Source organism: Propithecus coquereli, unplaced genomic scaffold (assembly GCF_000956105.1).
Source record: "Propithecus coquereli isolate 6110/MARCELLA unplaced genomic scaffold, Pcoq_1.0 Scaffold40, whole genome shotgun sequence".
Taxonomy (NCBI): Eukaryota; Metazoa; Chordata; class Mammalia; order Primates; family Indriidae; genus Propithecus; species Propithecus coquereli.
In genome coordinates, this window is record NW_012149730.1 from 5,297,423 (window position 1) to 5,309,775 (window position 12,353).

General features: G+C 37.0%; 1 protein-coding gene across 1 annotated transcript in view; it reads right to left on the minus strand.

Moving 5' to 3' along the window:
• IMPG2 (interphotoreceptor matrix proteoglycan 2) overlaps positions 1-12,353 on the minus strand; it is a 94,543-nt gene that overhangs the window by 21,838 nt on the left and 60,352 nt on the right. The window contains exon 10 of the mRNA XM_012652824.1: positions 1,254-1,498. Coding sequence (XP_012508278.1) covers positions 1,254-1,498 — 245 coding nt within the window. The remainder of the gene's footprint in view (positions 1-1,253; positions 1,499-12,353) is intronic.

Below are 12,353 nucleotides of genomic sequence, written 5' to 3' on the forward strand. Positions count from 1 at the left end.
CTCTCCCTCTCTCTCTCTCTCTCCCTCTCTCTCTCTCTCTCTCTTTCTCTCACACACACACACACACACACACACACACGTACACACACAACTGCCTGGAAAGACAAGACTTACCTTTCTCTCTGTCTAAAAATTTTCCCTCCAAACCCCAACACAAAAAATCTTGATTCCCAAAGTACTTCTCTACCTCATCTTTCAAATCTATTCTATCCTCTTCCATTAATAATTTCCTGTTCTTCCTATATAAATCCCCTCCGGCTTCTCTAGTGTCTTTTTGTTTGTTGATTTGTTTATTTACACACACACACATACACACACACACACATACACAAGCACGTGCGGCCTAGGTGAAGGGTGCCTGAAAGGACAGAGTCTTTTTTCTCTTAAAAACGTGTGGGAGGTGGAGAGGCTGTAAAAATGCATCTTTGTTAGTACTGCCTCTCACATGAGGATTTTCCTCTTTAGCAGCTGGTACTTCTCCCACACTGTCATTTTGGTAAAGTATACCCCACTGCACATTGTAATAGCCAAGCTACCAACGTGGAAGAAATCGTGGAGAAGCAAACATGAAGTAGCAAGTAAGGTAACAGGACATTGTGTCCCTGATAAGTTAAGATGTTGCACACTAGTAGCCACATTCTTAGCAAGCTTTGGTCCCAGGTTGACTGGGCCACCCATTAGCCTCCAAATCCAGGGTAGACACTCTCTTTGTGATGATCCTGGATCTACCTGTTCATTATAGATCATAACTGGATCTCCACAGCTATCTGAATTTAAAGTCATCATTGGATTCTCTGGGATTCTGCCCAGCACCCATTATCACTTCTCTAACCTCGATCTTCCATTATCTTTCCTGCTCCTCTTCTGATCTCTGACTTGTAAGCCATTACCGGCTGACTTACCTTGGAGAGTTCATGTCTTGGTTGCCTGGGCAGCATTATAGCCTGTTTTAATTCATACTTTCAGGTACTACTTTCCTTTTTCTTACACTTTGCTCCCATTTCTCTAAACTATATCTGTCATGCTATTCTCTACTTTTCCCATTCTGTCTACAAATATTCCAGAGATCCCCTGATTAATCTTTCCAAAACAGCTGCATGGCTAGAGCTCCATTCATATCAGAATGGTCCCTGTCTCATACAGTCTAGAGAATGCTCAGAACCACATATATTTAGGCAAATTAGTTTTCACCAGAGCATACTGGAAAAGAAACTAAAACTATACAAAGAATTCATGATGGGTATCAAACTCACCATTGATAAGCTGAAGGGAGTCAGGATCTGGATTCAAAGAGGTGTTCCCCAGCAAAAAATTCTGGTGCAGTGTCTCGGCAATATAATCTCTGAAGTTACTAATTGTATACACAGCAGTGGGCTTATCATCCAATTCCACAAGGCCATGGTTTTCTACCTTGTTGGAGTGAAGGCTAATTAGGTCCCAGGTCGTATTGCTGATGGCCTGGCCATTGAAAGTAACAGCATAGTGAACATCAATGCCACTATGAATGAAAAGAGAGAATAGATTAGATCCAGCTAAGGAAGCACAAAAGAGCATTGAACCGATGGAGAACAAACACTAGACTTAGAAAGGGAGTCTCGAAAAGCAAAGATTCTATTAATATCACCATTCTTTTCAGACTCTGGGCAACCCTTTGCCATCCCTTGTCCGTCCTGAAGAATGGAGGGTCACAGCTCTGAGAACAGGGAAAGACTTCCAAGGAAGCTGCAGAGGCAACCCCTACATTCTCACCCCTTCTTTCCTCCTTCGAAGCCAACTCCTCCCTTCACTATCAGCCTGCTTCCTTCTTTCCCTATTAGCATTTCTCCCTCCAATTTAAAAAAAAAAAAAAGCCTTTCTAACTCCTCCCAACAATGGAAAATCCTCTCATACCACTTTATTGTTGTTGGATCAATTATAAACTAAAACATAGTTATTTATTATGGAAGGAAAATTATGAAAACTTGGAAATAAAGCAAATTGATGATTCATTATTTTCTCCTAAAATTTCATACCAGAGTTCTTTTCTTTTTTTTTTTTTTTTTTTTTTCAGCAAATTATGGGTGTACATACGTTTAGGTTACGTGTGTTGCCCTTGGTTTCCCCCCCCCACCGAAGTCCGTGTTTCAAATATGTCCGTCCTTCAGGTAGTGCGCATTGCACTCCTTGTGTATACAAATACCCCTCCCCTCCTCCCTCCTCCCCCCTCCTCCCACCACCCTCCCCCTTCCCCAGCATCCAATAGATGTTGTTCTGATATGTGCATTTATGTGTTGATTAGTTAATACCAATTTGATGGTGAGTACAAATAGGTCCCGTTCTGCTGCTCTTGTGGTGCTCCACTTTGGATAATGGGCTTAAGTTATTTTCTAATATGACAGTTCTTTCAGGAGAAATACTTTTTTGTTTGATATCCTAGACAATTTACAGTTCTATAAAGTTTAATACTAAATTGTGAAAAACTACTATGATGTGATTTTTTTTCTTGGCCTGGTAGGAAAGAAAACTCTAAAGTTTATGATTTTACTACCCTCCAGGGCATTAACCAATTTTGTATCTAACTTAGTAATCTTTTCCCAATTAACTGTATAAATTTCTGGTTTTCAAATCCTCTAAAAAACTAGCTCTCATTTTTTTTTCTGGCAGACTTCCTCATTAATGAATTACGTAAAATCTTAACAAGTGCTAACAAATAACTGTCTGGGAATTAGGCTTTTTCACCATCCACCTTTTCATAAGCAAAGAGAAGACTCCTTGGAATAAAAGAAAGAAAATAAATAAGTAGGAGTTGATGTGTTATTTGACATTTTCTTAAATAGTCGTTTGAAGATCAAATGACATCAGAATATAAAATTTTAAAGCAAATGGAAATAGTCCTCTAGACTCTAACTCAGATTTCTCTAACAACAAAAAGCTAACATTTTGTAAGTGCTTATAATGTGGCAGGCATTTTACATACTGTCATTTAATTTTCATAACAACATGAAAATGGTTTTATTATCTTCAAAATATTATTGAGGAAACAAAACTTTATAGTAATTAAAAGACTTTTTCAAATTTCATAACATAAACGTGGTAGAGTCAGGATTTAAACACAAATCTGACTCTATCATCTACATTCTGACCTACTACGCTATGCTCTCAGTAGGTTTAATTAAACTATTACTAGAAAAAGTCATTATGAGGACAGCCCTATACCAGTCACCACTCTGACTTCCAGCCAGTCTCTAAACACAGCCATCAAAGGCAGTACCCAGAGCAAGCCATGCCAAGATCCTTCCAAAGCAAAGGAGAACACTACCTTCCCAAAGATAAACCACTTAAGACAGACATTCAATGAAAGCAATTTGCTACCTTCAGACATTCTGTAGCAGAAAAACGACTCCCAAATCAAAGCATAAAAATAAATTAAGCAAAATAAATAAATTCAGTGCTTCTTTCTCTGAACTTACATATTCTTACATATTTCGTGATTATAGCCTTTGTTGTTTTGTAAAAAGATTTTGTTTACTGTGACTGTCTCAGTCTCTCCTTAAGCTTTTTTTTTTTTTAAATAATTTCTATTTCAAAATATTAGGGGGTAGAACTGTTGCTACATGGATGAATCATATAATGCTAAAGTCAGGGCTTTTAGTGTGCCTGTTACCAGAATAGTGTACATTGTACCTGATAGACAAGATTTTATTCCTCACCCCTTCGTACCCGCCCCCTTCTTAGTCTCCAATGTCCTTTACACCATTTTATGAGCAGGTGTGCCCATAGTTTAGCTCCCTCTTATTAGTGAGAACATATGGTGTTTGTTTTTCCATTCCTGAGACACTTCACTTAGGATGATGTTCTCCAGTTCCATTCAAGTTGCTGTAAATGACATTATTTCATTCCTTTTTATGGCTGAGTAGTACTCCATGGTGTGGGTGTGTATGTGTGTGTATATATACCCACACATATATACACATATATACACACACATATATATACATACATACACACACACACACACATATGTATATACCACATTTTCTTTATCCACTCATCAATTGATGGGCACTTAGGTTGATTCTCGATCTTTGTGAATATGAATTGTGCTGCAGTAAATATTTGAGTGCAGTGTTTTTGATAAAATGACTTCTTTTCCTTTCCATAGATACCCAGTAATGGGATTGCTGGATCAAATGGTAGCTCTACCTTTAGCTCTTTGAGGAATCTCTACACTGTTTTCCATAGAGATTGTACTATTAATAATTAACAGTCCCACCAACAGTGTATAAACATTTCTTTCTCTCTGTAGCCACACCAGCATCTATTGTTTTTTGAGTTTTTAGTAATATCCATTGTGACACAGTAAGGTGTCCTTTCCCCAGTGTATGTTTCAGTCTGCTTTGTCAAAAATCAGCTGGATAGCTACACAGTGTTATTTCTGGGTTCTCTATTCTGTTCCATTGGTCTATGTCTCTACCTTTATACCAGTATCATGCTGTTTTAGCTATTATAGCCTTGTAGTATAATTTGAATTCAGGTAATGTGATGTCCCCAGATTTATTGTTTTTGCTTAAGATTGCTTTGGTTATTTGGGCTCTTTTTTGGTTCCATATAAAGTTTAGTATTATTTTTTATAGATCTGTGAAAAATGACCTTGGTATTTTGATGGGAATTGCATTGAACCTGTAAATCGTTTTGGGCAGTACGGACATTTTAACAATGTTGATTCTTCCAATCCATGAGCATGGGATGTTTTTCCATTTGCTTCAGTCATCTATGATTCTTTCATCAGTGTTTTGTAGTTCTCCTTGCAGAGATCTTTCACTTCCTTGGTTAAGTATATTCCTAGGTATTTTATTTTCTTTGTAGTTTTGTAAATAGTATTGTGTTATTTGACTCTCATTTTAACTGTTATTAGTATATGGAAATGCTGTTGATTTTGTGTACAATGATTTTGTAACCTGAGAATTTGCTGAATTTATTTATCAATTCTAGGAGTCTTTCGGTGGAGTCCTAGGGTTTTCTAGATACAAAACCATATGTCAGCAAACAGGGATAATTTAGCCTCCTCTTTCCTGATTTGGATGCCCTTTCTTTCTTTCTCTGATTGCTCTGGCTAGGACTTCCAGAATTATGTTGAATAGAAGTGACGACAGTGGGCAGGCACCCTTCTCTTGTCCCAGGTCTAAGGGGTTATGCTTTCAACTTTTCCTCATTCAGTATGATGTTGGTTGTGGATTTGTAATATATAGATTTTGTTATTTTGAGATATGTTCCTTCTATGCCTAGTTTGTTGAGGGTTTTTATAATGAAGGGGTGATGGATTTTATCAGATGTTTTTTCTGCATATATTGAGATGATCGTGTGGTCTTTATTTTTATTTCTGGTTATGTGATGAATCACATTTATTGATTTGCATATGTTGAACCATCCTTGCATCCCTGGAATAAAACCCACTTGATCATGGTGGATAATCTTTTTGATGTGCTGTTGAATTCAGTTTGCTAGTATTTTGTTGAGGATTTTTGCATCTATGTTCATAAGGGACATTGGTCTGTAGTTTTCCTTTTTTGTTGTGTCCTTTCCTTGCTTTGGTATCAGGGTAATACTGGTTTTGTAGAGTTAGGGAGGGTTCCCTCTTTTTTAATGTTATGGGATAGTTTCAGTAGAATGGGGGCCAGTTCTTCTTTGTAGGTCTGGTAGAATTTGGCTGTGAATGTGCTAGGGCTTTTTTTTTGTTGGTAGTTTTTTTTATTACTGTTTCAATCTCACTACTCATTATTGGTCTGTTCAGGATTTCTATTTCTTCCTAATTCAGGATTGGGAGATTGTGTGTTTCCAAGAATGTATCCATTTCCTCTAGGTTTTTGATTAATTGTTTGTTTAGAGGTTTTCATAGAGTCACAGATGACATGCTGTATTTCTGTGGTATCAGTTGTGATGGCTAGTGGTCTATTGATTTTGTTTACATTTTCAAAGAGCCAATTTTTTGTTTCATTGATCCTTTGTAATTTTTTGTTTGTTTCCATTTTGTTTAGTTCTGCTCTAAGCTTTGGTCTTTCTTTCCTTCTGCTAGCTTTCGGTTTGGTTTGTTCTTTTTCTAGTTCCTCAAGGTGTGACATTAGGTTGTTAATTTTTAACCTCTGTGTCTTTTTGATGTAAGTGTTTAAGGCTATGAACTTTTCCTTAGCACTGCTTTTGATGTATCCCATAGATTTTGGAAGCTTGTGTCATCTCTGTCATTCAATTTAAAAAATTTTTTTATTTCCATCTTGACTTCATCAACGATCGTTCTGCAGGAGGCTGTTTTAATTTCTATATATTTTTGTAGTTTTGAGAGTTCCTCTTGGAATTGAATTCTAGTTTTATCACACTATGGTCTGAGAAGATACATAGTATGATTTTGATTTTTCTAAATTTGCTGAGACTTGTTTTGTGGGCTAACATATTATCTATCTTGGAAAGTATCCCATGTGCTGATGAGAAGAATGTATATTCTGCAGTTTGGGGGTAGAATGTTCTGTAAATGTCTGTTAGGTCCATTTGTTCTAGAGTCCTATTTAAGTCCAGAGTTTCACTGTTAGTCTTCTGCCTCAATGATCTGTCTAGTTCTGTCGGAGGAATGTTGAAGTCCCTGGCTATTAGGATGCTGGCTGTTTCTTTCTTTCCTTAGATCTAGTAGAATTTGCTTTCTGAATCTAGAAGCTTCTGTGTAAGGTGCATATATATTTAGGATTATTATATCTTCTTGTTGAATTGATCCCTTTATCATTATATAACGACTATCATTGTCTTTTTCTTTACCATTGTTGATTTAAAGTCTATTTTATCTAATATGAAAATAGCTACTCCTGCTCATTTTTTGTTTCCATTTACATGAAATATTTTTTCTACCTCTTTCTCTTGAGTCTATGAGAATCTTTATCAGTTAAATGGATTTCTTGGAGATAGCATATATTTGGGTTTGGTTTGGTTTTTTATCCATTCAGCTAATCTACATCTTTTAAGGGGAGCATTAAGACCATTCACATTCAATGTTAGTATTGATATGTGAGATACTGTTCTGGTCATCATTCATATTGTTACCCAGTTGTTTTGTTCTCTCCCTTGTGTTACTGCTTTATAAAACTGTGCCTTTTAACTTTTGGGTGTTTTTACACTGGTGGGTATCAATTGTTCTGTTCCATGTATAGAACACTTTTAAGTATTCCTTGTAGGACAATTCTAGTGATGAAAAATTCCCTTAGTGTTTGCTTTTCTGAGAAAGACTTTATTTCTCCTTCATTTATAAAACTTAGTTTTTCAGGATACAAAATTCTTCATTGGCAGTTATTTTGTTTAAGGAGACTAAAGACAGGACCCCATTCTTTTCTGGCTTGTAAGGTTTCTGTTGTGAGAAGTCTGCTGTTAGTCTAATGGGTTTTCCTTTGTAAGTTCCTTGATGTTTTCACCTCATGGGCTCACAGGAGTTCCTCCTTCACATTGACTTTGGTCAATCTGATGACTATATGCCTTGGTGATGCCCTTTTTACAATGAATCTCCCAGGTGTTCACTGAGCTTCTTGTATCTGGATATCTAAATCTCTAGCAAGACCAGGGAAGTTTCCTTCAATTATTCCCTCAAACAGGTTTTCCAGATCTTTTGCTTTTTCTTCTTCACCCTCAGGGATGCTTATGATTCTTATATTCAGCCATTTTACATAATCCCATATTTTGTAGATTTTGTTCATTCCTCTTGATTCATTATTCTTTATTTTTGGCTGTGGGTTAATTTGAAAGAGATGTCTTCAAGCTCTGAAATTTTTTCTTCTGCTTGGTCTAGTTTATCCTTCAAACTTTCCACTGTGTTTTGTATTTCCCTAAGTGGATTTTTCATTTCCAGAAGTTCTATTTGTTTTTTTTTAACATATCTATCCCTTTAATAATTTTTTTCATTCATTTCCTGAATATTTTTCTGGTTTTTTTGAGTTGGTTTTCCATTTTCTCTTGGATTTCACTGGGCTTCCTTACAATCCATATTTGAAATTCTTTATCTGTTCTGTCAGTATTTCTATTTTGGTTGGGATCCATTGACAGAGAGTTGATATACTCCTTGGGGGAGACCTTTCACTCTGATTTTTCATACTTCCTTAGTTCTTGCACTGATTCCTTCTCATCCAGAGCAGCTGTTGCTTCTTGGTTTTGGATTGTCTTTTGTTTAGATGGGACTTTTTTCTTCCTTCTCTTAAGGGTAACATATGTTGGGTAAAGACCTTTGGCTTTTCTTGTGGGTACTTTGATGGGGGTTTAGGTTCTGGATGGATATCTTGGTTATAGATATCCTTAGTGTGGTGGTTTTCTCAGTTGCTAGTTATTTGTAGGTGATAGCAGAGGTATACTATGTGTGTGGGCAGATTCCCTGTCTATTGTTGACAATGGGAGATGGAGGTCTTTGAAATTCTTTCTCTTTCCCCATCCCTGCGACCTTCTTAACAGTGTGAATTATATTGGGATGCCCAGTTTAATCAGTTTAATGTCCAGTAGTTGGTACTTGTTAATAAAAATCAACCACACCCTATATGATTGAATTGGTAAATGCCGTAATGGGCTATACAAGTTGTCCTCCCTGATAGTAGGTGGCACATGCCAGAAAGAGCCAGCTGCAGTGTTGTTTTCTGGGACCTGTGACTGGCTCTAGTTGATCAGGAAAAGCACTTGGATGTCTCAAGTGGTGGGTGGGTCCCTGAAGCTCCCAGGTCACTCCTTTTTGTGCTCCACCACAGCAGAGGTGGGTGGAGGAGTGAGGCTGGGTGGGGCTGGGTCAGATGAGCCTGCATTAGGCCTCCATAAAGGCAAGCACAAGAGCTGTCTCTGCAAGTATCAACATAATAAGGATGATATCATGGAGTCTAAAAAAAAAAAGGAATTAATCAACTAATTTATGTTATGGTTTAGTGGAAAGCTTCTGACCAGAATATTGGTCAGATAGATCTACAGATTGGAGATGGCAACAAGCTAGCATCATCGCTTGATGATACTGGCTGTTAAGATCATACAACTTCCTTTTTCTGATTTCAAGCTTACAAAGGAAACTTTTGATTATAATGCTCTATAAATTTCCCTATGGGGAGAGAATGCATGAGTAGCCAATGCAATAAATGATCAGGTTGGCAGATATATTTCTCTTTTTAAACAGGTCAATGGACATCCTAGAGAATTTATTGTCTGCTGTGGTTTGATAAGCATGAATGGTCTTAAAACACCTCTCCTTCCTGGAAGCACTGGCTGGTCTGGACCTCTTCTGGCCTGCATGGTACCAATCACATCCTGGACTGCAGAGGATGCCATGAAGGTGACACTCCCACCTGCCATACAAGCAGCCAGGCCTCTGTGATGCTCCTTTCTCACTCTCAATACTGTTTTCCTCCTAGATCGGATAAGCTGCTTCACCTAATAGGGTAGTTCAGGGCTCTTAAAAGTGGTAACTGAGCACTTTAACACTCTGATGCTCTAAATAGTAAAAACATCTGTTTGTCTCTAAAACTTCCTTCAATCCTTTAAGCAATTAAAGTCTTTCAATTTTGCACATTAGAATATGTTGATTCATAGGTAATTGCAATGTTCTTTATAAAGAAAGAAATTCAGTAAAATATGCTAAAATAACCAAGTGACAGTTCCAAGGTGGAATGAAACAGTAAGAGGGACACCTACTGGTCAGAACTCACCACACCATACTCCCCCGCTTGCTCTTTATGAGCCTTCAGTCCTTCTGATGTATGACAGACCACAGACAACACGCGCTGCTCTGTCTCTGGATCTTTGCACATACATTTCCCTCTCTCTGAAGTGCCTGTTATTACCTCCCATCCTATATGTCCTCCACATACACAGGTACACACATATACACACACCTTCTTCACTTGGCTATTCCTTTTTTGCTTCAAGTGACATCTGTCACCTCCCAGAGGAAATTTCTTTCTAACACAGAAGATATGGCTGGTGCTCATGTTCTAACTCCCCACCAACTATACAGGCACAATTATTATTCAGTTCTGTGTCCGAAGCATCTAGCATAATGTCTGGCTCATAGTAGTTCAATAAATACTTTTGATAATGAAAAAATGGTCAATTTTGTTCACTAATGCAGGCAGATAATTGAATTTGTGCCACTTACATGACAGTATGTGATACTCATGACTTAATCAGACACATTTTTAGGCTTTCAATATAAAAGAGCAATTTTTCATACTAAAGAACATGCATATAATCTTCACACATTTGTATCTTCTGAGTAATCATTTTGGAGACATTGTTTCATGGCCACGGCCCAACTCTGTGAGGATGTGCATGCTCTTCCCAAGCTCAGCAGGATGGACCACACCTACACCCCCAGAAAGGTGGACTTCTCCTCGGAATGTGTGCACAACCTATTAAATGTACTTCTAGTGTTAACATGACTCTAAGACAGGAAGCAATGATAAGAAAAAGAAGAGGAAGGAAAGGCTATGCAAGTTAGCACTTGAGTTGGTTCCTAGGAAATGCAGAAAATAAGACAAAGAGAGTCAAGCATTTACTGGGAACTTGCAATGTGCCTTGCATGACTTTTAAATATTATAGGGAAAAGATCAGGAGAAATGTTCCTGGATCAAGAAATCTATGCAAATCAGGCAGTCTGGAATAAATTACTAGCCTTAGTCTACTGGCAAAATACTCTTTGTCTCCCAATGTTTTCATTGGATATCTAAAAATAACACTTCTATTATAATCTACCTTGTCAAGTGAGGATAAATTCATTAAAGAAGATAAAATGCCTCAGAGAGATGCTGTAATTTATTATCATGTTTTTGTCCTGGAAAGAGAACTCAAAGAAATGCTTGAGATACCAAGAAACCACCTATTCTCAGGGCCAACAACATCACTGTGACCCAGAACAGACTGAGTTCTGGCACGGTAAATGGAGTACAAAGATGTCTCAGGATGAGGGACACAAGAAAAGGAAGCCAAGAGGTCAAGAAGATACACAAGAAGCAGAATACACACTGGTAGACAAAACAGTATCTGATTAAAGAAAGCTGTGTTGGCTCTTCACACACAGCAACTCTGAGTTAACTAACCATCACTGTATCATTGCCTTTCATCTTCTGAACTGGACTGAAATGGCTGCTCTTTAAAGGAGAGTCTCTGTGTCTGACAGCTATTTCCAGAGACATCAATCATATGGAGGTGAAGTTCACCATTTCTTATTCTCTCACCTCAAATGCCCCAGTTAGCTCTTTGACACGTACATATTTTTAAAAATTAAAAATAGTACTATCATTTCTCATCAAGATCAACCAAAATAAGGACACTTCAGAGAAACTCAAATACTCCTTCTTCTGTAATACTTCTTCTAGGAAGAGGTATACACTTAAGAAGCCCAGAGCTAAATTTATGAATTGTGTATACAGTTGGATATATTGTTGATTCGCTTCAAACGGGTCCTAACTTAACATAATGAATGCATCTTGAAAGAGGTACAGAGCAAATAGAAAATTTCATGTGCACATAAATACTTATATACAGAGAGAAAAAGTGAGACAGAAGGTGTTATGTATTTATATATAGACTACTTCTGTGCCACATATTCATTCACATATAGTTCAGAATATAAGTATACCAAAAAATTACAAACAAACTCCATCAACTGGCTAATTCCTGACAATGCTGAACAATTTTGAAAACTGTACCTAGGTTAACAATTCTATCATGAAACCTAATGGCTTCATATTAAATGGTTATCTGTGTCCCTGAAGAGGACTGTTAATGCTCAGGATACATACACCATTGTTTTGATCATAGGGTTAACATCATCAAAGTTTGGGCTGTTTTAACATTTTAATCACTCTAAGAGGGCAACAATTAAACAATCAGGTCTTTTGGTTGAGTCCAGACCATGAACACATATACCAATAATATATATACACAGAGCAGTTTACATACACTAAAAGCATAGAAAACCAAATTCTGATCACCTTGCTCAAAACATCTGATACCTCCTAGTTTTATAACTTTTAGCAAGTCATATTACCTCTCCAAGGCAAAATTTTCTCACCTCCAAAATGAAAATGAATATTAATTCTCATTTTTACTGTTCACAGAGATACTAAGAAGATATAATAAAAAAAAAACAGCATTTTGACATATCTTTGAAAGTTCTTTCCATTCAACTGTGTGTTCCTAGAGTTTGGAGCCCAAGAGATATTCATGTATACACAGCGTTTGTCAAATTATTAGGCACTTAATAAATACTTGTTAAAATAATGTAAATAAAAATTAGAAAGTCAGAAAGCCCTTTGTCAAATATATTACAGTGAAGGGATATTATTGTATCTCTAAACATATCCATAGTTAGCCAATGA